This window comes from Schistocerca gregaria, chromosome 8, assembly GCF_023897955.1.
Source record: "Schistocerca gregaria isolate iqSchGreg1 chromosome 8, iqSchGreg1.2, whole genome shotgun sequence".
NCBI lineage: Eukaryota > Metazoa > Arthropoda > Insecta > Orthoptera > Acrididae > Schistocerca > Schistocerca gregaria.
In genome coordinates, this window is record NC_064927.1 from 253,911,971 (window position 1) to 253,937,470 (window position 25,500).

The 25,500-nt window shown below is 40.7% G+C and overlaps 1 protein-coding gene across 9 annotated transcripts in view; it reads left to right on the forward strand.

The window, feature by feature from the left end:
• The window catches only part of LOC126285432 (RILP-like protein homolog), a 138,488-nt gene extending 113,203 nt beyond the window's left edge, over positions 1 to 25,285 (forward strand). For all 9 annotated transcript variants that reach the window (XM_049984819.1, XM_049984816.1, XM_049984813.1 and 6 more), the window contains one exon: positions 23,146 to 25,285. In XM_049984819.1, coding sequence (XP_049840776.1) covers positions 23,146 to 23,266 — 121 coding nt within the window. In that variant the 3' untranslated portion in view covers positions 23,267 to 25,285. The remainder of the gene's footprint in view (positions 1 to 23,145) is intronic.
• The last annotated feature ends 215 nt before the right edge of the window (positions 25,286 to 25,500 follow it).

Below are 25,500 nucleotides of genomic sequence, written 5' to 3' on the forward strand. Positions count from 1 at the left end.
ATAATACACTTTCAAACTCTTTCCCTCCAGGAACTAGAGCAGCATGAACGATGCCAACTCAAAAACGTCTCCACACTTCTCCCTTCCTACTCCTGCCTTAGAATACCAGTGTCCATCACTTCTACAACAACATCAAAATGTCCCCACGTCCCCTCGTAGCTGACAAACTCTGCCTTGCAGACCTAACACATTTACCCCACCCTCCAAAACTCCCTTCCACCACCACACAGAATCCAGAACATAAACAGACCTGAAATACAGTCATTAACCTTTTCATCAGAAGTCTTAGCCTCAAAGGTCTCAACTTTTGCCCCACTCCCAAATTAAGTCACGCGGGACTTGTTAAAGACCTACACTCCTTCTCCCGGTTCCTACAGTGGGAATGGTTTATTGCCACCAACCCTACCAGTCAGACTCAACCAAAGACCAATGTTGAACACTCCTCCATCCAACCGTGATTGTCCCACTGTCCTCACCCCAAATCACCCCCTGTTAACTTCCAGAATTTTTTAATCTCAAACCTTACATCCATGGAAAGAACCACAGTCTACCATCTACAAACTGATCCCAACCTTTTAATCCTACCTGCAGATAAAGGGTTCAGTACTGTTGTTTTGAACCACAAGGATTATCTGGCAGGAGGATTCTGCCAGCTGTCAGATACATCCACCTACAAACCTTGCCACAGTGAGCACATTCCAGAAATCAAGCAGAATCTCCAGTCACTCCTCAAATCCTTAGGCCCATCTCAGAACTTCTCCCTGGAGCCTGTCTCTGTTTATCCCTACCACTCGCCGCCCTCCTATTGTCGACAAGCTTCCTAAAGTCCATAAACCCAACCACATAGGACACTCAATAGTAGCTGGTTACTGTGCCCCCACTGAGAGAATCTCTGCTCTTGTAGACCAACACCTTCAACCCATAACCCAGAACCTTCCCTCCTATATAAAAGATACTAACCATTTCCTCCGCCAACTCTCCACAGTTCCTGTCCCATTACCACACGGTGCCCTGCTCATCACTATTGATGACACCCCTCTTCACACGAATATCCCTAATGCTCATGGCCTTACCACTATTGAACACTACCTTTTCCAACGCCCAATGGATTCCAAACCAACAACCTCCTTCCTAGTCACCAGTACCAACTACATCCTCATTCACAATTACTGCTCCTTTGAAGGCATTACCTACAGACAGATCTGGGGTATGGCTATGGGCACCCGCATGGCACCATCCAATTCCAGTCCTTTCATGGGCCATATAGAGGAATCCTTTCTAAACACCCGGAATCTTAAACCTCTCAGCTGTTAAAGATTCATTGATGACATCTTTGCAATTTGGATCGAGGATGGGGACATTCTATCCACATTCATCCGGAAACTCAACAACTTATCTGCCATTTGCTTTGCCTGGTCCTACTCAACCCAACAAGCCACCTTCTTAGGAGTTGACCTCCACCTCAAAGATTGCTACATCAGTTCCTCTGTCCATATCAAACCTGCTAAGCACCAGCAATTCCTCCACTTCGACAGCTGCCACCCGTTCCATACCAAGAAGTCCCTTCCATACAGCCTAGTTACTCCTGGTCGTCACATCTGCAGTGACAACAGTCCTTCTCGAAATATATCGAGGGTGTCACCGAAGCCTTTACAAACTGTAATTATCCTCCCAACCTTGTACACAAAGAAACGTTGTTTTGCTTCTATTTTCTTGATATATTTGTATTTCTTCCTTTCTCTTGCAATATTTAATTTTTTACACTTTATTATTATTTTTTCGTAAAAGTTTTATTCTTGCTTGTTCATTTACTTTTTCTTTGTATTATATAAAACTTTTGTTAAACTAAATGTTCTTTTCGCCATAATTTGTTTTAATTGTCTAGTGATGTTGGTCTTAGCAATTGATTTACTAATGGCATAATTCATGCCAGCAGCTGCGGTTATACAGTTGATACAAGTGAATATTATTGGTTAAAATAGTTATTTATATTATTTGGGTTAAAATATAAATTTGTAAGGTGAAATGCTAAAATACATTTATGGCCCTTTTTATGAACCTGTAAAATAGGGTTAGATACCCTATTGTTTTAAATGTTAATTGTACTTACAAGGGTAGTATTAGTTAAGGTCTTTAAACCCAAAGAATTTGGTGGTATCTCATTCTGTTCAGAGGAAAGTACCCCATGATTGATAATACATGATTTACTGAACTTAATTTACTTGTTTGTTTTATCTCCTTATCAGAGAATCTTTTAGAGTAACAATTCTCAGGATTTATAATCATAAAATTTCAGGTCAAGATGCAGCCTATAATTAAGAGGTGGTTTCCAGTCTTCCACCACCTCACAAAGTCCATCTGTCCAGTCACAGATGAGCACTACCCTCGTAACTCTGTACCACCCAGGAGTGGTGAAACTGAATTACATTTTCTGCCCAGGTTTTGACTACCTCCCATTGTGCTGTGAAATGAGAAAAGTCCTGTCCACTATCCTTCCCACCCGTCCCACAGTGGTATTTCGCCCCACCGAACCTATGCAATATACCCATCCATCCCTACACAATCCCTGCTCCCAACCACTTACCTCATGGCTCATACCCCTGTGATAGACCTAAATGAAAGATATGTCCTATACATCCTCCCACGACCACCTACTCCAGTCAGGTCACAAACGTCACCTACCCCATCAGAGGCAGGGCTACCAGTGAAACAGGTCATGTGACCTGCAAGCTAAGCTGCAACCACTGTGGGCATGACTACCAACGAGCTGTCTGTCCACGTGAATGGCCACCGACAAACTACGACCAAGAAACAAGTGGACCACACTATTGGCTTCCAAACGTGACATCCTTTATTTCAATGACCACTTCACAGCCTGTGCCATATGGATGCTTCCCACCAACAGCTGCTTTTCTGAATTACTTATGGGGCAACTTTCCTGCAATATATCCTATGTTCCCATAACTCTCCTGGCCTCAGCCTTTGTTAGTCATTGTCCTCTACCATGTAGCCACTTCTCTGTTCCCATTCCAGCACTACACAGCCCTCATTCTTCTATCACACTCAGTCTTTTTACTTTTCTCCTTTTCTGCCCCCCCCCCCCCCTCCCCATTTCTTTGCTGCCATCTCTGTAACCTCCCGACTGCACATAACTCCCTTACCCACTTTCCACCTCGTCCCTGCACGCTCCCGAACAGCATGTCACTGTCTGCCACCTCAACCTACTGTCCTTCCCCCTCCCTGCCCCAGCCTCCTCCTTACGCCCACACAGTCGCCACTCCCATCATGCACTGGTGTTGCTGCTCACAGTGTGCCTCAGTTGTCTGAGACAGCAGTCTCGTGTGTGTGTGTGTGTGTGTGTGTGTGTGTGTGTGTGTGTCGAGTGGTAACTTTCCTTTTCACAATATTGTTACATTCCATCCTGGATTTTCCATTGTTTGAGGCAACTCCACTTAGTTAGCATTAATGCCCATTGTAATTAATAACAAGCCAAGAGGAACAATGGTTAATTGAAGAAGTGTCTGCTGAACAGTATTAACAGTGTGCTTTGTGCTCAGTAGTCTTCATTTGTTAAGTGATGAAAAACAACATTTCTGTATACTGTCTGCTTTGAAGTCTTCAAACACTCTTTGTACAACCAACATTATCTGAAATGACTGAGCAAGTTTTAGAACATCCATAAGACTCGTCACTAAAGCTTTATGCAAATCAGAACCTACTTCATGTTCTGATGACCGTTATACCATTATGTCTCATATTTGAAATACAGCATATTATCCGTTACAGACTTGACATATGAAGTTGCACTGTCAGAAAAGTCCACTGACCAGGATGAATGAAAATGACCATATTTCTTAAGCCACTGAATTGAAGGTGAGCAGCTACTACATGAGTCAGGTGCCCTTAATTATCAGACAGCAAATTCGGTATATGAGAAAATGACAAGCTGCTAAGATTTGTGAGCGACTTTTAGTTTTGACACCACTTTGCAAAACTCACTGCTAGAAGACAACAGTACAGCACATTGACTAATCAGTTTTTCTTAATTGCTTGTCTGGCACAATAGCTCTAAACAGTGGAGTAGGTAAACTTCCCTAATGTCGTTTGCCTCACCAAAACTGGTGAAAGATGGAATAGGCGAGTGTGTAATAGATATTGAACTCCCTGTGAAGTTGGAGCTTCAGTTCCTTAAGTTTCTGTTATTGCTACTGCTGCTGCTGTTGCTGGAATGCTTGTCATCACTGCCAATGTTGTTTTCATAGCATCAGGAATCCATCCTGCCTTGATGCAAACCCGCATACTTCTTTCTTTGACTGTCACCAATTTAGTACACCACAGGATATACCACTAAATAGTTCATTACAAGATGGACAACAGAGAGCAGATTCACAACATTTAGTCCTCAGTGCAGTTCACATACAGTTGTCAAAGGCAAGCGAAGCGCCATTCCATTTTTGGTTCATCTTACTACAAATAATTGAAGCGAAAGTCATCGTAAACTAATTTAAACACTCCAGTCAGCAGCCAAGCAAAATTCCACATCCAGATTGGGTTATCATAGGCACATAACAGATGGTTTTGTATAACAAAGCAGACTACTCTTAGCCTGCCATGTCCCCAGTTCTATGGGCCACTTATCACCACTGGCTCTCCCCAGCATAGCTGCACCAGTTCAGTACGGAATCAAAGCTGGGTAATAGCTGCCTTCAAGTGACAGCTATTTCTGCTATGCACTGTATGTGCTAGGCCCCACCCCATAGAGATTATACTCGACACAGTCCTTATCTACACTCGTGCTCATAAATTAAGGATAATTGCAGTATGTGGTGCCACACAACATGGCACTATACAAAACTGGCGCTAATAGCATAGGCACATAGGGAACGCCCATGACACAGATCTGCAATTCCACGGTATTGTTGATAAGTTGAGAAAACTGTCCCGAAATACATGTGCTACAAAACGCCACTGTTTTCTGCGCATGTACCCCGAAATCAGGCATGCAGCGGTTTTCCATTTTTGGCACCTCGTTGAGAGATTAAATTGATTATATTGTACAGATTATTAATTGAAAATATAATAGATAGTGCAAAATAATTTGATTGCATTTGTTCAGTAGTAGATAATATGTATTGCCTTTTATAAATATTACCTGACAAAGCAAACTAGTTACCTGGTTGGGGTGGTAGTACTGTTGTACTTACAACCAATAAGAAGGGGCAGGAGTTAGTAGTATTATAAACTTGAGTAGTAAAAGTGGGGCCATGCCACTGCTACGCATCTTTGTGCATGATTGAATGACGTGCCCATTTAGAACAAGAACAGAAACAGGAACTTAAAAGTATTCCTCCCCTTTTCTGTCCATGGTGCTTTGTTGCTATTAAAACTGCATTCGAGGCCAATGTAACTGTTCTCCACATAAGTGTGTCTCGATTTCTCACCTACTGCTTCCATGTGTGATAATGCTGACTCTTTGTTCGGATCTATGCTGACAGATATTTGAAGGATGAGGAAATTTGGTGGGTTAGAGTGTGATATTTTTGACATATTAAAACTACAGATCTTACTCTTTGCAAGTTTCCCAACCATTTGTATAGGATTTAGGCCTAGATGTTACAGTGGCAGTAGGAGGGAGAAATATTTTCTGCCAGAATTTTATTATTCAAATAAACAGAAGGTTGGTGCTTCTTAATTAATGCCTAAAGTTTGGCTTTTCTGGTTATTATGTATTTCAATTATGCGCATTCCTACTTAGTAACATATTTTAATTCAGTTTCGTGTGTGTGTGTGTGTGTGTAAACAAAATAAAATAGAAAGAAACTTCCACATGGGAAAAATATATTAAAAACAAAGATTCCAAGACTTACCAAGCGGGAAAGCGCCATCTGTTGCGAAAGCTAGTAATTCTGTGTGTGTGTGTGTGTGTGTGTGTGTGTGTGTGTGTGTGTGTTTTTGTGTTTTGTTCATTGTGCCTGTCTGCCGGCGCTTTCCCGCTTGGTAAGTCTTGGAATCTTTGTTTTTAATATGTATGTATGTATGTATACTGCAAATTTATTTAGACTCTTGTATCTCTGTGATTGTCTAGAATAGATGTCTGAAAAAATATATATATATATATATTGGCCTTCTATTGTAGATTTACCTGTAAACATTTGTAGAACTCTCCCACAGCGGAGTATAATGAGAGAGAGAGAGAGAGAGAGAGAGAGAGAGAGAGAGAGAGAGAGAGAGAAAGGGGGGAGGGTGTGTGTGTGTGTGTGTGTGTGTGTGTGTGTGTGTGTGTGTGTGTGTGTGTGTGTGTGTCCAGTCCAGTATAAATTTCTATTGCAGTATAGCTACTTAATATCGTAGACACATTCGTCACTAGAAGTTACATTTTTTGAGCAATACTGCATCTAAATTTAGAAAATGGAGTATAAAGTGCATTTAATTAAATATGACTAGTTTTGGTGGATTACTTTATTTGATAGGAATGACCCATATTTTTTTCTGGTTACAGATTCTTTATGATATCCACATCAATTTCGAACAATATGTTTAGTCCTGCAAAGGCTAATAGTGATTAAAGGTCAGCACAGATTTTGACTATTACTCAGTAGTATTTTTTTTTTTTTTTTTTTTTCTTCTTTGGAAGACTGCTTTCTTCTAATGTCCAAGAAACTGTTGCCTTTTCTGGAGATGCTTTTTAGTTGCTCATGTAAGCAAGTAGTGTAGTTTTCCAACAGCTAGGCTCTCTGTGGCACAGGTGTAACTGGTGAGAGAGAGGGGCAAGGTATGGTTATTACTAGGTGCAGGAGGAAAAAATCATTTTTAATGGCCAAATTCAGTGTTACATATTGCGAATTTTGGTATTAATTTCCAACAACTTAATTTTCAAATGTCTTGGTACTTATGCTTAATTTCATTATTTTTCAAAATTATGTGTTCAAAATTACATTTAATTTATTGACAAGCAGTATCTTACTTATTTCCTTAATAGGAAAAACCATTGGACAAATTAAATATAATCAGTCAAAAATCAAATAACTTTGCAGTCAAATACTGTTGAAAGTTTTTCAGAAGAAAATATTCCCATAACTTCAAAGTTCTCTTGTGGGGATATTATGCAATCAGTTCATAAACACTTCACTTTGATGAGGACACAGTCACTCATGATCCATATGTTAACATGTGGGTTAATTGCTTACAGTATTTAAAAAAAAAAAAAAGACAGACATTTTAGAATGTCCATAAGAACTTCTGACATCAGAAGTTGCTTTTTCACCAAATTATGAAGGGACTTACATCCTTTCAGAATAACTATACTACAAAGAACTTATATTCTGTGTATACGTAACAACCTTCTGCTGTGGCTGCCTTAATAAATCATCATCACAATCATAATCTTAAAGGGTTGAAGCAACAAGAACCTAGAGCTGTGAAAAGACTTTCATAGCTCTATGGCCATGAGTATATACATGATCTGTACTAGGAGTGGGATGGGGTGTGTTCCCAACTTACATTATTTTCACTTGAGTGATGAAATAGTTTTGTACTGTTATGACAAATGGCTCTTGCTACTGGTAAATATCCACGACATGCTATGGGTTTCTTTGAAGTGATACCAAACTGATTTGAAACCTCTGGCAGATTAACATGGTGTGCTGGACCAAGACTTGAGAAAGACCTTCGCCTTTTGCAGAAAAGTGCTCTACCAACTGAGCTTCCTGAGCACACCTCACAGTACAGTATGGTACAATATGATACAGCACAAACTGATACGTCTGTTCCTCTCTGGCAAGACATTACGTGGGTTCAGTTTGTGAAGATTCTCTTCCTGATTATGTCCTTGGCTGTGAGCATAAGAGTTGTCAGTCTTAAATTAAATGTGTAGTCCAGTGTTTCTCGAAGTTTCCTTCACCAATGCCTGGAGGTATTTCTCTCTTCATGTTCTTCCAGAGTAGGCTAGTTTCATCACTAAAAACTCCTTTTCCCATTTTCCAGCTGTTCTAACTATGAACATAGGTAACAGTTTTACAAGCCAACATAAATGTTGCTCTATAAATCATACCAAAAATGATGGGATGTGGAGAGAACGTCAGTTTGGTGCCTCAGTTTGAATGTTTACTTTTGTAGTATGCTAATAAAAAGCACATGAGTTTCAAAAACTTGCAGCTAAACATTATGTCTGCTGCATTCTTCTCTATCAGCTAATCACAATGCAGGATACCTGACATTGTGGAGATGTGCTTCTGGGGACATAACAAAACATTTAGAATGTTCATATAAATATTTGCTTTATATTATTCGTACACTTTCTTGAAATGAAGTTTTGCTGTGAGTGCCAGATCTGTGTGTAGCACAGCCAAGCTCTGAGGTCAATACATTCTAAGCAAGCAAGCGACATGGTTATTTAAGTGCTCTCATAACTGAACTGTCATATGTGGCAATTTTCATATTTAAACTTCCACTCTACAAAACTACACAGTTTAATTGGGCCACTGCATTAAAGATATTTCAAAGTACATTTTTGGTAGGATAGTTTGTGAAAAGGGGCCAAGAAAAGTGATACAGGAGCAGAGAAACCTCTTCAGCCGACATAACAATTAGGGCATCAATTGCTTACATGCAAAAGGTATTGTCATTGTAAGATTATACAGCAGAAGAAAGTATTACCAGATCTTAAATAACTGTCTGTTTCCAATATTAAACCCCCAGCGGGCTTGCCATTCTTTGGTGGGTTCGCCCTTGGCTACCACGGGCCCCCAGCCTTTGCAGCTTCTTTTACCTTCTATGCTACATATCTATCCTCATGCTATTCTTTTTCCCTCTCCCTTGGTGAACATGTCTGGGGTGTTCTTGGGAATGTTCCACATTTTTTGTTGCTGGCATAGAACAGTCTCACCACTGCTTTTTGTTTCTTTTTTTCCTCTCTTTGTTCACCTTCTCTCCTTCCTCCACTTCTACGTTTGAGGCTCCTCTTTTTATTTTTCCTCTCTGTGCACTTCTGAAGGACTGTCTATGTTTCTGATGTGTAACAGGTGACTAGGTAAAGTGTAATTCTCAGTCTCGGAACAACAGGTAGGGTTCACACGTACCCACTGGTACTTGCCAGGCCCATGAACAGGTGCTTGCTGAGCTGCTACCCTCCCAACAGTACCCCTGTTAGGTGTTCGGGAAGTGTGTCCTGAGGTGTAAACAAACAGCTAAGGTGGGTGAGTCACCCTCTGAGGAGGGGGGATCAGGGCGGCAGTTGGAAGGAGCATGCCATCTGAAATGCTGGCAATCATGGGCGATTTTTCTTGCAATGAGTCGATCATCTTTGCAGTCCATATGGCTACCAAACATTAACAGAATGAAGCTCCCCCTCCCTCCTGCACCACAGTTCCTCACGCTTTCATGTACTGAAGACGGTCAGTCTTTTGCAATGGTAAATCCATTTCTGATTCAGAAAGGTGTCGATGCGGTTGCTGGCCTTGTGAAGACCTGCTCTTGTTCACACAATAGCATTTCACTTTTGGACACTATTTCTGATTCTCAAGCACAACAATTGCTTGCCACATTGCTTATCCACTGCTATCCATTTCATGTTGTGCTTGTAAAACTCTGAATTCTTTCCGTGGTGTTATTTACATTAGGCTGCTCGATGGTCTGACTGAGATAGAAATCCATACGTACCTCTCGTCAGGGTGTCATTACTGTCAATCGGGTGATGAAAAAGACAGGTGCATCCCTAGTGCCCATACATATTCTTTTCCTCACTTTTGATAGTGTTGCTTCCATCAAAGATCAAATCAGGCTTTGAAGTTACCACAGTCTGACCATAAATTCCAAACCCGATGCACTGCCACCAGTTTCATTGTTTCAGCCACATTCAAATGTTTTGAGGACACCTGGTCAAATGTGTAACCTTTGATAGGGATTTCGCACAAGGGCAATTGTCCGCCTCCTTGTCCTTGTTGTATCAATTGCAGTGGTGGCCGTGCCGCACGTCTCAAGATCGTCCCATGTATCTCAGTGAGAGGGCTATCTAGGAAATCCAGATAAAGGAAAAAGTGCCTTACCCAGTCGCTCGCAAGTTATTGGCTAGTCACAAACCCTGCATTCTACTGTCTGGCACTTACAGTACTGTTGTTGTTACCTCTTGCTCCTTGAAGGACATGGCCATGCAGACAGGTGGCCCCAGATCCACCCAATGCCATGGTAGCATCGCTGTCTCCTTGTCCAGCTGTGCAACAAGCCACTGAACATTCACCTCCCGGGTCAAAGTTTCCTCCTAGACAACTGGCAGGCTGGAAAGGACAGAACGAATACTCCTGCAAATACTTCGTACTTCATTCCAGCCAACAAACATCTTGCCTTTCTCTGCCAATCGGAAAGGCTCAAAGAAGTCAAAGGTAAAGGTCTTGTCCTTAGCCGACTCGGAGATTCTCTTTGATAGTGTTGTTACGTGATACCCTGGCCTGGCCGAACTCTGTGTCGCCGGAGTGCACCTCTACCCTGGACTTCGCTAATTGGCAGAGTGCCGATGTCTGTGTAGATCTCGTGGAGCAGGATCCTCCAGCCTCTGCACCCGGTAGCAGTGAATCTTTGAAGGCTGGCACTCAGCAGCCACCGAGATGACACCCCTTCAGGTTTTCCCTCCTCCCCTTTCCTCGTTACAGCTCTCCTTCAGTGGAACATTCATGGCCTTAGATCAGACAAAGAGGATTCATTGCTGCTCTTACAATCCCAGCATCCGCTTGTTTCCTGCCTCCAGGAAACAAAATTGCATCCTCACAACTGCTTTGAGCTCTCGCATGTTTTCCCGATCCATTTTGACTTTCTTCCTGAGGCTGACATTCCATTTCCCACCCCTCCTATGTGCATTCCCCAATGGCAGCTTACTAAGGCTGACTGGAGGAGATTTACTCCTTCTACATCTAGATGACTACTCTGCAATTCACATTTAAGTGCTTGGCAGAGGGTTCATCAAACCACAATCGTACTATCTCTCTACCATTCTACTCCCTAACTGTGCGCGGGAAAAACGAACACCTAAACCTTTCTGTTCGAGCTCTGATTTCTCTTATTTTATTTTGATGATCATTCCTACCTATGTAGGTTGGGCTCGACAAAATATTTTCGCATTCAGAAGAGAAAGTTGGGGACTGAAATTTCGTAAATAGATCTCGCTGCGACGAAAAACGTCTTTGCTTTAATGACTTCCATCCCAATTCGCGTATCATATCTGCCACTCTCTCTCCCCTATTAGGTGATAATACAAAACGAGCTGCCCTTTTTTGTACCCTTTCAATGTCCTCCGTCAATCCCACCTGGTAAGGATCCCACACCGCGCAGCAATATTCTAACAGAGGACTAAAGAGTGTAGTGTAAGCTGTCTCTTTAGTGGACTTGTTGCATCTTCTAAGTGTCCTGCCAATGAAACGCAACCTTTGGCTCGCCTTCCCCACAATATTATCTATATGGTCTTTCCAACTGAAGTTGTTCGTAATTTTAACACCCAGGTACATAGTTGAATTGACAGCCTTGAGAATTGTACTGTTTATCGAGTAATCGACTTCCAACGGATTTCTTTTGGAACTCGTGTGGATCACCTCACACTTTTCGTTATTTAGCATCAACATCCACATGCCACACCATACAACAATCTTTTCTAAATCGCTTTGCAACTGATACTGGTCTTTGGATTACCTTACTAGACGGTAAATTACAGCATCATCTGCGAACAACCTAAGAGAACTGCTCAGATTGTCACCCAGGTCATTTATATGGATCAGGAACAGCAGAGACCCAGGACGCTGGAATCTAGAGAGAATTTCCTCAGATCCAAAGCGACACACGTCATTAGTGCCGACATGTGCCACCACCTGCAGCTGGCTGCACCCTGTGCTCTTCATGGCATTCGGAAGGACCCTTTCCACATCAGAAATGACTCTTCCCAGAATGCACACGGAGTGCACACTGGATTTCTTCCCCTCCTCAGCTGCCATATCCCTAAGGGGCCCCATTACACGCCTAACGTTGGAGCTCCCAACTACCAAAAAAGCCCACCCTCTGCTATTGCCCGGACCTTGAAGGGTGAGAATGATCCTCTGAAACAGGGCAGGCAGCTGCATCTGGCTCAGCCAGAGACAATGCCTGAAATCTGTTAGTCAGACGTACCAGAGAGGCTTTCTGATCAGCCTCCGGGGACATCTTTCACTGCCTGGCAACCTTCGAGGAACAACATTTCCTCAGTTGTGATGACCCAGTAGAATATCTTGCAAATGTTACCCTTACTGCCACAGAACATTCCATTCCTAGCACTTTCTCTTTACGACACTTTATTCCTGTCCATTAGTGAACTGAGGCATGCCATGATGCAACTTGTGTATGAAGACATGCTCTTCACATTTTTAATCGTCATCCTATGATAGCAAATTGCATTCATTATAAACAGTTGCATGCACAGTGTCATCACATTCTTTGGATTAACAAAAAAGCTAGCTGGATTTCGTTAACTAGTTCTTTTAACTGTTCCGCTCCCTCGGCCGTCGTGTGGGCAAACCTCTGACAACTCTGAGACGAAGATCCATCCCCCAGTGTCCGGTCTGACAGCAGCAGATGTTGTCATCGTGGACCCTATTTCTATATCCAACACCTTGGGCCGCCATTTTACAGTTCTCTTCTCAGAATCATGAGTGCTACAATACCACTTTTACTATGAGGGAGCTAGCTTATGATCTCACTTCATCCTGATCCTCAGTCCCTGGGTCAGACGATGTTCACATTCAAATGTAGCACCACCTTTCTCTTGTGGGCAAGCACTGTCTGCTTCATATGTATAATCGCATCTGGGTGAAGGGCACGTTTTCCATATGCTGGCGTGAAGCCGCTGTCATACCTGTACCTAAGCCCAGTAAGGACAAACATCTTCCACCTAGCTACCATCCCATTCCTCTCACCAACAGTGTTTGCAAGATTATTGAATGTATAATGCAAGCCCAGCTGGTGACTAGAGTCTCACAACTTAACTAACCACTACACAGTGTGGACTTAGTGTGCACTGTTCTGCAGTGTCCTGGCTGGTATGGTGGCTCAAGTCTTGCAGTTTTGTAATCACTGCACGATGTGGATTTTAAGTGCGCCATTCTGCAGTTGACCTTCTCAGCACTTTGACCACTCATGTCATGACTGATTTTCTGCAGAAATCCCAGCCTGTGGCAGTGTTTCTCGATTTGGAGAAAGCCTGTGACACCTGCTGGAGGACTGGTATCCCCCGTAGTTTCTACATGTGGGGGCTTCCATGGCTGCCTGTCCAGTTTCCTTCAAGAATTTTTAAAAGACCAAGTTTTCAAAGTGCATTTGGGTTATGCCTTGTCTGACACCTTTATCCAGGAAAATGTTGTACCTCAGGGTTCCGTCCAAAGCATCGTCCTCTTTGCTATCGCTACTAACCCTATCATGGACTGTCTCCTGCCGGGCATCTCTTGCTCACTTTTCGTTGACAATTTTGCCATCTATTGCAGTTCTCCTTGGACTTGCCTCATTTAGTGTTGTCTTCAGCGATGTCTCAATCGTCTTCCCTCATGGAGCATCCACGATGGCTTTAGTTTCTCCACTGACAAAACCATTTGTATGAATTTCTGGTTGTGCATTTGTTTTCCTCCTCTGTCTTTACATCTTGGGCCTGTTACTCTTCTGTTCACTGAGACTATGAAATTCGTGCAGCTCATGTTCAATAGGAACCTTCCCTGTCCTCCCAGGTGTCTTACATGGCAGCCCACTGTATGCAGTCCCTCAATGTCCTATATGTTCTCAGTGGTACTTCCTGGGGAGCAGATCGTACCGCCCACCTCAATTTTTACTGATCCCTTGTCTGTTTGAAATGAGACTATGGGCGTTTCGTTTATGCATCTGCTCATCTGTCCCTCTTACGCAGTCTTAATACAGTAAAACTTGCTCAGAACAGAATCGCCTGGGACTAAAATAATTTTATGAATTGGACAAGTTTCCAGATTACAGAAAACTCAGTCAGGTATCATGCACAAAAGTACAGTAAAAACTTTTAATTGAGTGTATCTAGTACTGTATTTAGGTGCCTTCACTCCAGCACAGTAGACGTTCATTTACCTTATATTGAACAATTTTATTATTATTATTATTATTATTATTGCATGTACATACATATTATTCCCACGTTTCTCTTCCCCCCCCGCCACATATCAAGGAGGAAACCTTGTTTTAATTTCCTGTTCAAAATCATTTTTTTCTATACAATTTTTTGCACTATACAATAGTTCCAACAATCTGGGAGACTGCGTGTGTGCTGCAAATTGCGTAAAATCATTTATGCATGCAGTGGCTTCTTCAGGTGTATTAATTTATCTAGGGACATCATTTTGCTCTTCTTCTTCCTTTGTTTCATCATCGTCATCATCATCCTCTGTGTTGCAGATTTATATTAAATCTCTTGCCGAAGTGAAAGTGGAGTGAGTTGACAGAAAGTCATCAATTTGAATGTAATCATCTGCACTACCCAAAATGTTTCACATTTTCATTAATTCGGCTATAGCTGCTGCATTTTCCTGAAATTTGATGGCCACAGAAGCATCTTGTTCTTGAGCCCCACACCCTGCTCTGTTTGAGCACTTGGTGAAAGTTTCGGGTTTTATTTCCTTTACTGCCAAGACAATCTAATTGACTGCATCTAGGACAGAAATTGACCATGCAAGGGCAAACGCACTTTCAGCTTCTTCAGCACTAAGAATAATAGATTGTATCAGTAATCACCTATGACACTTGAATGTGTAAATAACCCCCTGGTCCATGGGTGGTTGTGGCTGCTTGAACCTGGAGGAAACCAAGCCAATTTCACGTTTGATAATATTACTTTTGGGTGGCAGGTTGCATTGTCTAGGAAAAGGAGAACTTGGCAATTTCCTTTCTTCATTTTCGCATTGAAAGAGCCCAGCCATTCTTCCATAAGACCACTTACCATCCACACCTTTTTATTGCTTCACCATGTAACTGGAAGCTTAATGACTTCTATATTTTTGAACCAGTGCAGTTTTGCCATTTTTCCAATCACCAGTGGCTTTTCCAGCTCACTTAACAATGTTTCCACACAGCAGTACAGTGAGTCTTTCCTTGGACATTTTTCTACCAGTGCACTTTTCACCTCAAATTGCTAGCAGTTTTGAAGGCAGCCCCCAATAAAACATTCCTGTTGCATCAGAACTGAACACATCTTTTGAGTAATAATTCACAATTAAGTTGGACACTATTATCTTCCATTCTGTTGCCACACTTTACTGCATGTTCTTCCCCACACACTTCATTCCACATGATGTTGTGCCTAGCTTGGAAACAGTCCAGCCATCCTGTGGATGCCTTAATTCCAAGCTCTTCAGTGACTTTCAAGAGCCACGCTCTGGGGCAACCAGATGAAGGTAAGTTTTTTGCCTGTGCACTTATGAACCATTCCCACATCATTTTGTTAATTTCTTCATTTCCAGTCTTCTTTGCCTTTTTTTTTTTTTATCTGCCTCTTCCCTTTCATCCATTTGTCCCGAATCTTATCCTTGTTTCTTAAAGTCTCCAATTTATGTTTTACCACATTTGAAACACAACATAATTTCATGCACGGAGAATTTATCTCTCTCTCTCTCGCCTCGATTACATTAATCTTTTTCTTAAGTGTTAACAACACGTACCATTTGTTCAACATCATGTTACTATCTGTCTTAAACTACTGCTAGTCAACTGAAACTGGCAGAAATAATGACCTCGCCAGGTAAAACTAATGTTTAACGGAACAATACCGACCTCTTTCGCTACGCACATTGAAGCAGAGTGTTAATAGATGCACAACAGTGTTCCTGTATGTGCCGCCGAGCGTTAGTATTGAGGAAAACGAGGAAGGCGACAGACAGACCGCTGCTGTGAATGTACCGTTTCCTTTGATGTACTGTACTGACACTGAGTGTACCTTGAACTCGTTTTTGCACAGAGCAATGTAGTTTTAGGTCTACACCAGGGGTGCTGTGCTGGACCTCTTTACTTGGTTTTGCGCTGCTTAACAGAGGTTTTAAAATTAACGTCCTTGTAGAGTTTTGAATAGCTAATTAACTGTAATACAGTAGTACTGTAAGATGTGCTTTCTGTTTCCGCGTTAGGCACATTCTGCTTTATACAACAAATCAGCATACAAAAGTGCACTGAATGTGTCGGGACTGAAATACTTCGATGGTTTGGGCAGATTTCTGAATTATACACATGCCAATTTGAGCAAGGTTTACCATATTATCCATCATCGTGGCATCTGTTTGGCCACTGGTGCCTTTTACACTAGCTCAGTTGAGTGTCTGTGTGCAGAAGCTGCCGAACTACCGCTGTCCTACTGCCGCGACTTTCTCCTCGGGAGATACGCATGCCGTTCGTCTGCCATGTGTGACCACCCTTTCTATGTCTCCTCCTCCAATGACTCCTTTTGATTGCCAGTGTGGGGTGCATCCCTCTTCTGTTACCTCCCGGAGTTCACTTTCCGCTCTTCCTATGTGTCAGCTTAACTTCATGCTACTTGTCACTTTCCTGATATGTGTGAACCCTTCACCACTTTGGCTTCATGAAGTGGCCCATGTTCACTTTGTGTTTCATTTGCTTCCTATGGACACTATTCCAGCCTTGCTCTATCGCCTTCAGTTTCACGACCTTCGCATGGAACTTTGTGATAGTACTTTGTGTACACTGATGGCTTTTGGACTGATGGTGGTGTTCTGAGTGGTTTCGTCATTGGCACTGATGTTTTTTTTGGTGTCGGCTTCCGGAAAGTACATGCAATGACACAGGCTTCTTTATTGTGTCATCTGCTCTGACTCTCTGTGCCCTTGCATGCTTCTGTGTGTTGTACACTGTCCATCCCTTAGTTCAACAGGTCTGGGAAAGCTGTCACCTGTTCACTCTTGATGGAGCCATTGTGGTGTTCATGTGGGTTCCTGGTCAAGTCGATCTGACAGGAAACGAGACTGCTGCTAGGGCTGGAGTCCTCGTACTTCAGCCCGCTGGTTCTTACATTCCCTCCAGTGATTTCTGCATTGCTGTCTATAAGAGGGTGGTGTCCCTTTGGCATCACCACTGGACCACCCTTCACAGCAACAAGCTCCAGGTTATGAAGCCTCTCCTGGCGGCTTGGACAACCTCCCCTTGGCCCTCTTGCCATGAGATCATTTTAGCTAGGTTGTATATCGGGCTGTCTTTTAGCTGTCACCATTTGTTAAGAGGTGCTCCCCCACCACTCGGTACTCACTGCACTCAACCTTTGACAGTCTGCCATTTCATGACTGAACGCACTTTTTTAAACTCCTTACATTCTCGTTTGTGTTTGCTGTCTGTTATTGGCCATTTTAGCGAAGGACGCATGGGTTGTCGACTGTGTTTTAATTTTTATTCATCATGGCAGTATAGCAAAGGCCATTTAATTTTTATTTTAGGACCTCCGTTTCTCTGTGGTGTCGTTTATAGACCTTTCTCCACGTCCCTGTTTTTAGCTGTCTTCTCTTTCATTGTTTAGGAATAACATTTAGCCATTTTTAGCTCCTCCCTTTGTCTTCGTGTTATACAGTTTTGACATGGATGCATATGACCCTAGTTGTTTTTGTGCCCTAAAACAAAAGAAACCAACAAATATTAATAAATCTGTGTCTTCCAATTCACACCATTTTTCACACCCAGAGCAGGGAAAAAAGCAAAATTTTGTGAAAACTCATAAAAACTATTAATTTTAGGTTGTCACTTCATTGTTCACTTTAATCTTTTACATGCTTGATTATTAGTAATGAAACACTAGCTGACTTTGCTTCTGAGGTGATGTACAAGATGTGATGAAAAAGTAAAGAGATTTTTTTAATTTTGTGGTTTTTGCATATTCAATTTTCAAAAGTTTCCCGTTGATGTAGGTGTCCCTGATGTATGTTTGCATTTGCAGCCAGTTTCAGTATTTAATTTAATTGTTGGCAGTAGATAAGGTTATATGCTATTTCAGGTGCTCAGTGAATTTTTACTTTTGGAAAAAAGGGATCAAAGACCTTGCGTGACATTTTGCTTGAAAAAATGGAATAATGCGCAACACTGCATTCGAAGTGTGGGCTGTGACATTTGGCGAATCTGCTGTGAGAGACACAAAAGTTTACAGGTGGTATAAATGTTTCAAAAAGGGTCAAGAAAAGGTTGAAAACGACGACTGCCTTGGATCCTGTAGCACATCAATTACTGATAACAATGTGGAAGAAGTAAAGAAAAAGGTTCTGGAGAAATTGCCATATTACCAGCAGACAGGTTGGTAATGGTAAGGCATATCCTTTGGCATGCTAAGCAATTTTCTCAGGTGTTTTGGATATCAAACATTTAGCAGCAGAATTTGTTCTAAAACTGGTGAATTTCGACCCAAAATGACATTGTGTAGGCATCACTCAGGAACTGTTGAAGGAAGTTGACACTGATCCAGATCTTCTAAATAACCCTACCATAGGTGATGAAACATGGTTAAATGCATGTATGGTCAAAACAAAGGCCCTATCATCCCAACAGAAAGTGCCTGAAGAACCAAAACCGAAAAAAATTAGACAAGTTCCATCACATGTGAAGGTTCATCTCATTGTTTTCTTTGACTATAAAGGGACAGTAAATCAAAAATTCTTTCCTTATGGTCATATGGTCAATAAGAAATACTAGTTAGAAGTTATGTGCCATTTGTGTGAAGCAATCTGAAGAAAAAGACCTAAATTGTGGCAAAACAACTTGTGGAACTTGCATCACGATAAAGCTCTCCCTTACACATTGATTGTTCTTGATGTTTTGGAAAAAAACAAAACCTTTACATTGCCTCGGCCACTGTATTTGCTGAACAGTGAATGCCCCTGCAACTTCTTTCTGTTCTCAAGGTTGAAGCGAGTCCTAAAAGGATATCATTTTGCCACTATTGATGTGAAAACAGAATCGCTCAAGGACGTGAGCATGGTAACACAAAAGGTTTCAGACGTGATTCTAAAATTTGAAAAAGCACTGGAACAAATGTATTATATCAGAGGGAATTACTTTAGCAGAGAAAAAGTTGATGTTGATGACTAAATTAAGATTCTTTATGAAAAGGAAAAATTCCCATTACTTTCAAATCATGTCTTGTATCTTTACTTATGCTGTGTTGTAACATCAGCTGTAGTGTTTTACGATCAGTTATTTGAACAGTCCTTAAAGAACATTGTCAGCTGATTAGTGTGCTTTTGCTCTAAACCTAGTTTGAATGTTGTTGCATGTACAGTTTATGTCCAGCATATGATGAAAAGATGGAGGGGGGGGGGGGGGGGGGAGAAAGAAAAAAAAACTTGGATTCTGTGCTGTAACTGCACCATTGAAAATGCTTTGTTAGTGTTTAGTCAGCAAGGGACATTTCAGGACATGTAACAAGCCTGATGGAAGGAAAACATTATGCAAAAATTCTGATTTGGATCTGAAGGAAATTGAGATCTGAAAATATCTGTAAATCATTTTCTAAAATGCTGGTCACAAATATTGTGATTAGGAGGGAATTTTAGTGATGAACAGACCAAAAGGTCAACTTTGTTCTTGGCTGCTTTTCGGTAGTAACCATTCAATCTGGCAGACAGGTTGGTTGATATGCCCACATGAAATGCTGTGCAGTGTTTGCAGCAGAGCTGCTTTATGACACTTATGCTTTCACAGGCAGTCCTGCCTCTGATAGGATAGGATAAGCTTGTGGCATGACTAGAGTAGAGCGTGCTGTGCTGGATGTGTGAATCGGGCAAGTCTTGAACCTGGTTCTTCCACAGAGATGACTGCTGTGGCAAGTGGTTGAGAGTGAGAGTGGAAGTGGCATAGGGATGAACCAGGGTGTTATGTAGGGTGGATGAGTGATGAAACACGATTGTAGGAGGGATAGGAAGGATCTTAGCTAGAGGAGGTCCCTCATTTCAGGACATGACGATAGATAATGTGCTGGGGAAGACTGTGGTTCATTTTTTCAGTCTTGCATGATGATGGACACCAGTTTGTGGCTGTTTCTTGGTGCTGTGACAGGAGTAGGATTGAGTGTGGATATGGTATGGGAATAAATTTATGGACTATGTTTGGGAATGGGGGAGGGGGCAGAAGAAAAAGATAGTACCTGCCTCTGAAGGCCCTTTTGAGACCTTAAGCTTAGTGAGCAGGATAATTCTTGTTGCTGCAGATACTGCGTCCATGGGTGGCCAGGATATATGACAATGATTTTTTTATGTGTAGACGGTGACAGCTGTAAAAATGCAGGTACTGTTGGTGATTACTAGGTTTAATACGGACTAAAGTGTGATTGGAGCCTTTGAGGGGGCATCCGACTATGGCACACTATTTATGGACCATTGAAGGAAATGTTCCTGGCCACCCAGATCCCTTGCATGGTTTATCTTCATTGATGATATCTTCATTATCTAGACTGACGGCCAAGGTGCTCCTAAACATCTCTCCAATCCATTTCACATGGTCCTCCTCCAACTCAGCATGCCACTTTCCTGGACACAGACCACTTCTTCCCTGATGGCTCCATTCACTTCTCTGTCCATAGTAAACCCACTAAATAGCATCAGTACCAGAATTTTGACAGTCTTCATCCCTTGCACACCAAAAACTGGCCATTGATTGCTTATCTGCAGTTTGCAGCTATGAGAATTCCTGGCCCAATATGCTGTAGGTCCCCTTAAGGCCATCACATACACACACTCCCTCCCACCAAATCCTAAACATAGTCCACAAACAAATTACCTGCCATATCCTCAGACACCCCTAACCCTCCCACCACCCTGAGTAATCAACTGCAAAGGAATACCTCTTTGGCACCCAGTATCTCCGTGGACTGGAGCAACTGAAGCATGTCCTTCGCCAGGGCTTTGGTTGTCTTATCATGAGGCCCAAAAATGAGGGATATCCTACCCAAGAGTCTTCCAACCCTTCCTAAGGTGGCATTCCATCCCCCACCAACATCCTAGTCTGTACCTATACCACTCCCACTCTTAACCCCTTGTCAGGGTTTTATACCTGTGGCTCCTACCTTCATAACTTCACAGAAGCTCTTCTGCGGACCTTGCAGAACTAGTACTGCTTGGAGAAAGGTTTTAATTTGCCAGGAAGTTTCATATCAGCACACGCTCTGCTGCAGAATGAAAATCTCATTCTGGGGAGTATTCATTATTTCAATAGTAGTCCCCAAAACTGCTAATACATTTATCCTACTGTGAGAGAAGATGGTCAGTGCCTTCATGGAAAAGTGTAGGTTAGTACCTACGGAACCACTGTTGTACCCGGGTGCTAAGCTCTTCATACAAAGCAAATTAACAGCTGTGGATATCTTTCTTTAGGCCTCCAAAAATATGGAAAGTGCATTGACAGAGAATGGGATTGTATGGAGGATGTGCAAGGGCTTCCAGATGAAGCTTCTTCAGCATACTCGAAACAATCTAAGGAACATGCGGTCGGGCTCACATGTTGCCAAGGTTGTTTCACTGGGAGGCCGTTCCACATCCCCCATACAGCCCTGATCTCTCCTCATGTAATTTCCATATTTTTGGAGGCCATCAATTTGCTTCCACTGAAGAGATGGGCGTCTGAGTACCGTCATGGTTGTGTACGCAGTCGCAAGCATTTTCACATGAAAGCATTGGCCATCGTATCTCAGAGTGGAATAAATGTATCAACAGTTATGGCGATTACTTTCGAAATATTTACTTGCTCTTTATCAATCTGTCTCATTTTCATTTGACTGCTCCCTTATAACTTGTACACAAAGATTGCCATTGTACAGCATTTCATGCTCTTTAAATATAACTGTCATATTGTTAACAACAACCAGAAAAGGCCACCACTCTTATGTAGTTGAGTGCTTTGTGGTCTATACATACACGTAACTGTAAACATATTTAACTAGTTTTGAGCTATCGCTCAATTTTTACTGTAGATAAAAACTACCATAAAGATTTACGTGCATACTTAAACTACGAAAAGCTAGAAAAACATCTGTGTACTGGTGTGTGTGTGTGTGTGTGTGTGTGTGTGTGTGTGTGTGTGTGTGTGTGTGTGTCCTCCACTACTGGTAAGGGCTCATTTTTGTTTAGGGTGTGTCCATCCTCAACTAGATTTTACTGTAATAACTTTCATACATGTGCACACATTGTGTTTTCATCATTAAGGCTTCAAGCTGAAGAAAAAATCAAGCTACACATATTCCAATCAAAAATAAAATATTGCAATCCTGTTGAAACTGATTCATTCCATCTCTGGCAGATAGTATTGTCCACATTGTATGACAATCATCTTGCGTGCTTTGCAATGTTTTTATCAACTCGGTACATCTGATGGGTGGTTAAAAGGGTATTCAGAAAAGTCAGAGCAAATGAATTCGTTTTGTACCTTTAACAAGTTGCATGGGGTTCTGTGTCAAATACCGTAAATTTGCCACAAGCCAACTCCAAAAGATATTGTCAGGGAAAGTACCCTTTGCTACCTCCCTTTCTTACAAATATCAGCATAAATTCTACACAGCAATGTTACAGACATATGATGGTCTTCACTTTTTTCCTCGATGTTCGCTTTATATTAATTAGTCAAATAAAACCTAAAGTAATGGGGTTAAAACTTAATTTTGTATCTGTGTTAGTGTCACAAGTCAAATTTTCAATTCTTTGTGATAAAAATGAGAAAAGTAGTTCAGCTGCAGTTTGAGGGCACCAAAGTACAACTATCATGGAATAGTGCAGTAAAGCACAGCCATTCTATCTTAGAAGGAAGAGACGGGGATTTAAACACTGCTTCTAGTGAGCAACAATGCCATGCCGTGAAAATGTACGTGTAACTATATTTAAAAACAAATTGAGGGTAAACAGAGTTTCATAATTATGAGTAAATTGTCTTATTTGTCTAGCTGTAATTTAAAATATGTGTTAGATACCTTTGTAGGCAGGCAGCTGTGATTGGTATATGGAGGGAGAAATGAGTGTTTGTATGCTACCTTTTTACGGACACACACACTACAATATATGGCCTTTAAATTGCAGGTGCTTCATTTAATCCTATCAAACAATAATTTTTACCTCAAATATTTTAACAGACTATTATAGTTAGTTTCTTTTTATCTTTCAGTTTTCGGAAGCTCCTTAGTGACAACAATGGTTCATTCCTTGGTGCTGCTCCAAAACGAAGTCTTTCATCATTGTCCAAGATGGCCCTATCTAGCACTTCAGATTCTAACATACCATTGTAATAGAGTTGTTGATCCTTCATTTACTGCTTTATTTCCTAGATATATTGTTGATATTGCAGGCAATATTGAACTCTGCAGGTTTCATGAATGAAGATGTGTGTTTATTGAAATTTGAGTGAACAGAAGACTATCTCAGAGATAATCAGAAGTATGTTCCAACTATATTAATAGCATTTTGGTCAATATCCACTGTCTGTGTTTAGGGAAATACAGAATGTAAAATGTTGTTAGTACTGAATAAGTAGATAAGAGTATTACAACAAATGTGGTTTATCTTTTCACACATTCCTTTCTCTTTTGTTCAGTTGCTTATTGTTATGAAGTGGTAAAAATGCTGTGCTCTCTTGGATGTTTGTTTTACAATCATTTGCCTGAATATTCTGCTTAATTCTTGCTTTTAGATACTTTTAAGAGTTCAGAGTATATATATATTTTTATTTATACACATACATTACTTCAGTGAGTATAAAACTGAAAAGAAAAGCTGAACCATTTTAAACTGATAGTTGGTATTTTAAATGTTGCTGCATGTGTCTGTGGATTCATATCCATTCCCAGTATTGTTACTAAATTGATATTTTATTTATTTTTTCGTAAATATTCAAATTTATAAATACATCATATGTATCTGTAGAATATATTTCCAGATAAGTATGGTAAGACATTCATTGGTAGATCTACTTGATGACATGTTTTTATAGACTGGTTTTTATAATTGCTCGTGCAAGTCGGTTTCCTTTGTTCCTGTCAAACATGGACAGAGAACTTTGTCATCTTGTGTAACTGAAAAAACTTTTCATTTATCTTTGTTGGAGGTTAATTTATACATGTAAATTCATTTATAGTTATGCTGCTACTTTGTACATAGCATCATATATTGTAAATATGCTAAATCTCTTTGTGGCAGAATGTACTGCCATGTACTGCAAAAGGCTTAATATATAATAATTTGTATATTGATACACTGATGTGATAACTTTTTTATCCTTTTGTATTTTGGATCTGATAACTTTATTTGTGTAATATATGATTCAGTGCTACTATTTTAAGTTGATTAAGTGTGTTGAAAATATTATGGAGAATATGCCATTTCTTTAGAAGAATGTACACTAAATTTTGTCATGGTATGACATACACTGCACATTAGAATTATGGTGAGCTGAAGAAGGTGAATGACTTTCAGAACTTTTTTGTGTATGTTATGATGAATAGATAAGACCTAAAATATGTACCATTGCAGGTCTCATAAAAAAATGTTGTACGTACACAAATATTTTTTCTGAAAGTTTTGTGATACAGGGTACATGAAAGTACTTGAAATTACTTAAAATTTTTGACATACGTTTATTTGGTGTTCTTGCTTTTCCGTTGTGTACAGATACAGTCTTCATATTAAGTGTGCCAATAAGTCACTATTTACAGTTGTTCTAAGCTGGCAGAAACCAACACTTTCTCATTTGACAGTAAGTCACTCAGCAGACAGTGTACTGCTATACATTTTGGAATGTTCGACATTAAATAAGAGCATTTAGAGTGAAGTGATTGTAGCAATTTGTTATATTTGTTTTTGCAACAAGTGTTTCTGTAAATGTTAGTGTTATGCAAGTACTTTTAAGCTAAATGTTTTACAAAAGATTGACCTATTTGTTACTGGATACTGAAAACTTTGGTTGTATAGGTACTGAAACAGGCATTTGTGCAAATAGGAACAGTGATGGTAGATATGTTGTGCAAGAAAGTCCTTTCTTCAGAAGGATCAAGATTCTCATGTCTAACAATAAATGGCATTTTTCCTATTTTAAAATTATTGATGAGTTAGAAATACAATATTTTAGAGAAAATTATTCTGTACTGAAAATTTTAACAGATTTTATGGAAGTATCTACAAATATACCTGGAAAAAAGGCAATCCTGTAGGTTTGGAACACCCTATTCATTGCATAATTTCAGTTCTGTGCATTCAGTCTAACTTGTTTAGATGTAAGTTGGCTGACCAAAAATATATGGATGTTAAAATAACCACTGTCAGTTTTGTTCAGAACTATTTCCTCTCCAGATGGCTTCATTTTATGAAGAAACTTCTTACCCTTCTGGCATCATCTACCTTATTTTATGTCTAATTCCACTTCATATTCAGATCATATTTCCCCCCTCTCTAATTTAACTGCTAATTTACTCTCAAAAGAAATAATTAGAAACATTAAAAGACAAAATGATATATGGTACTCTCTTTA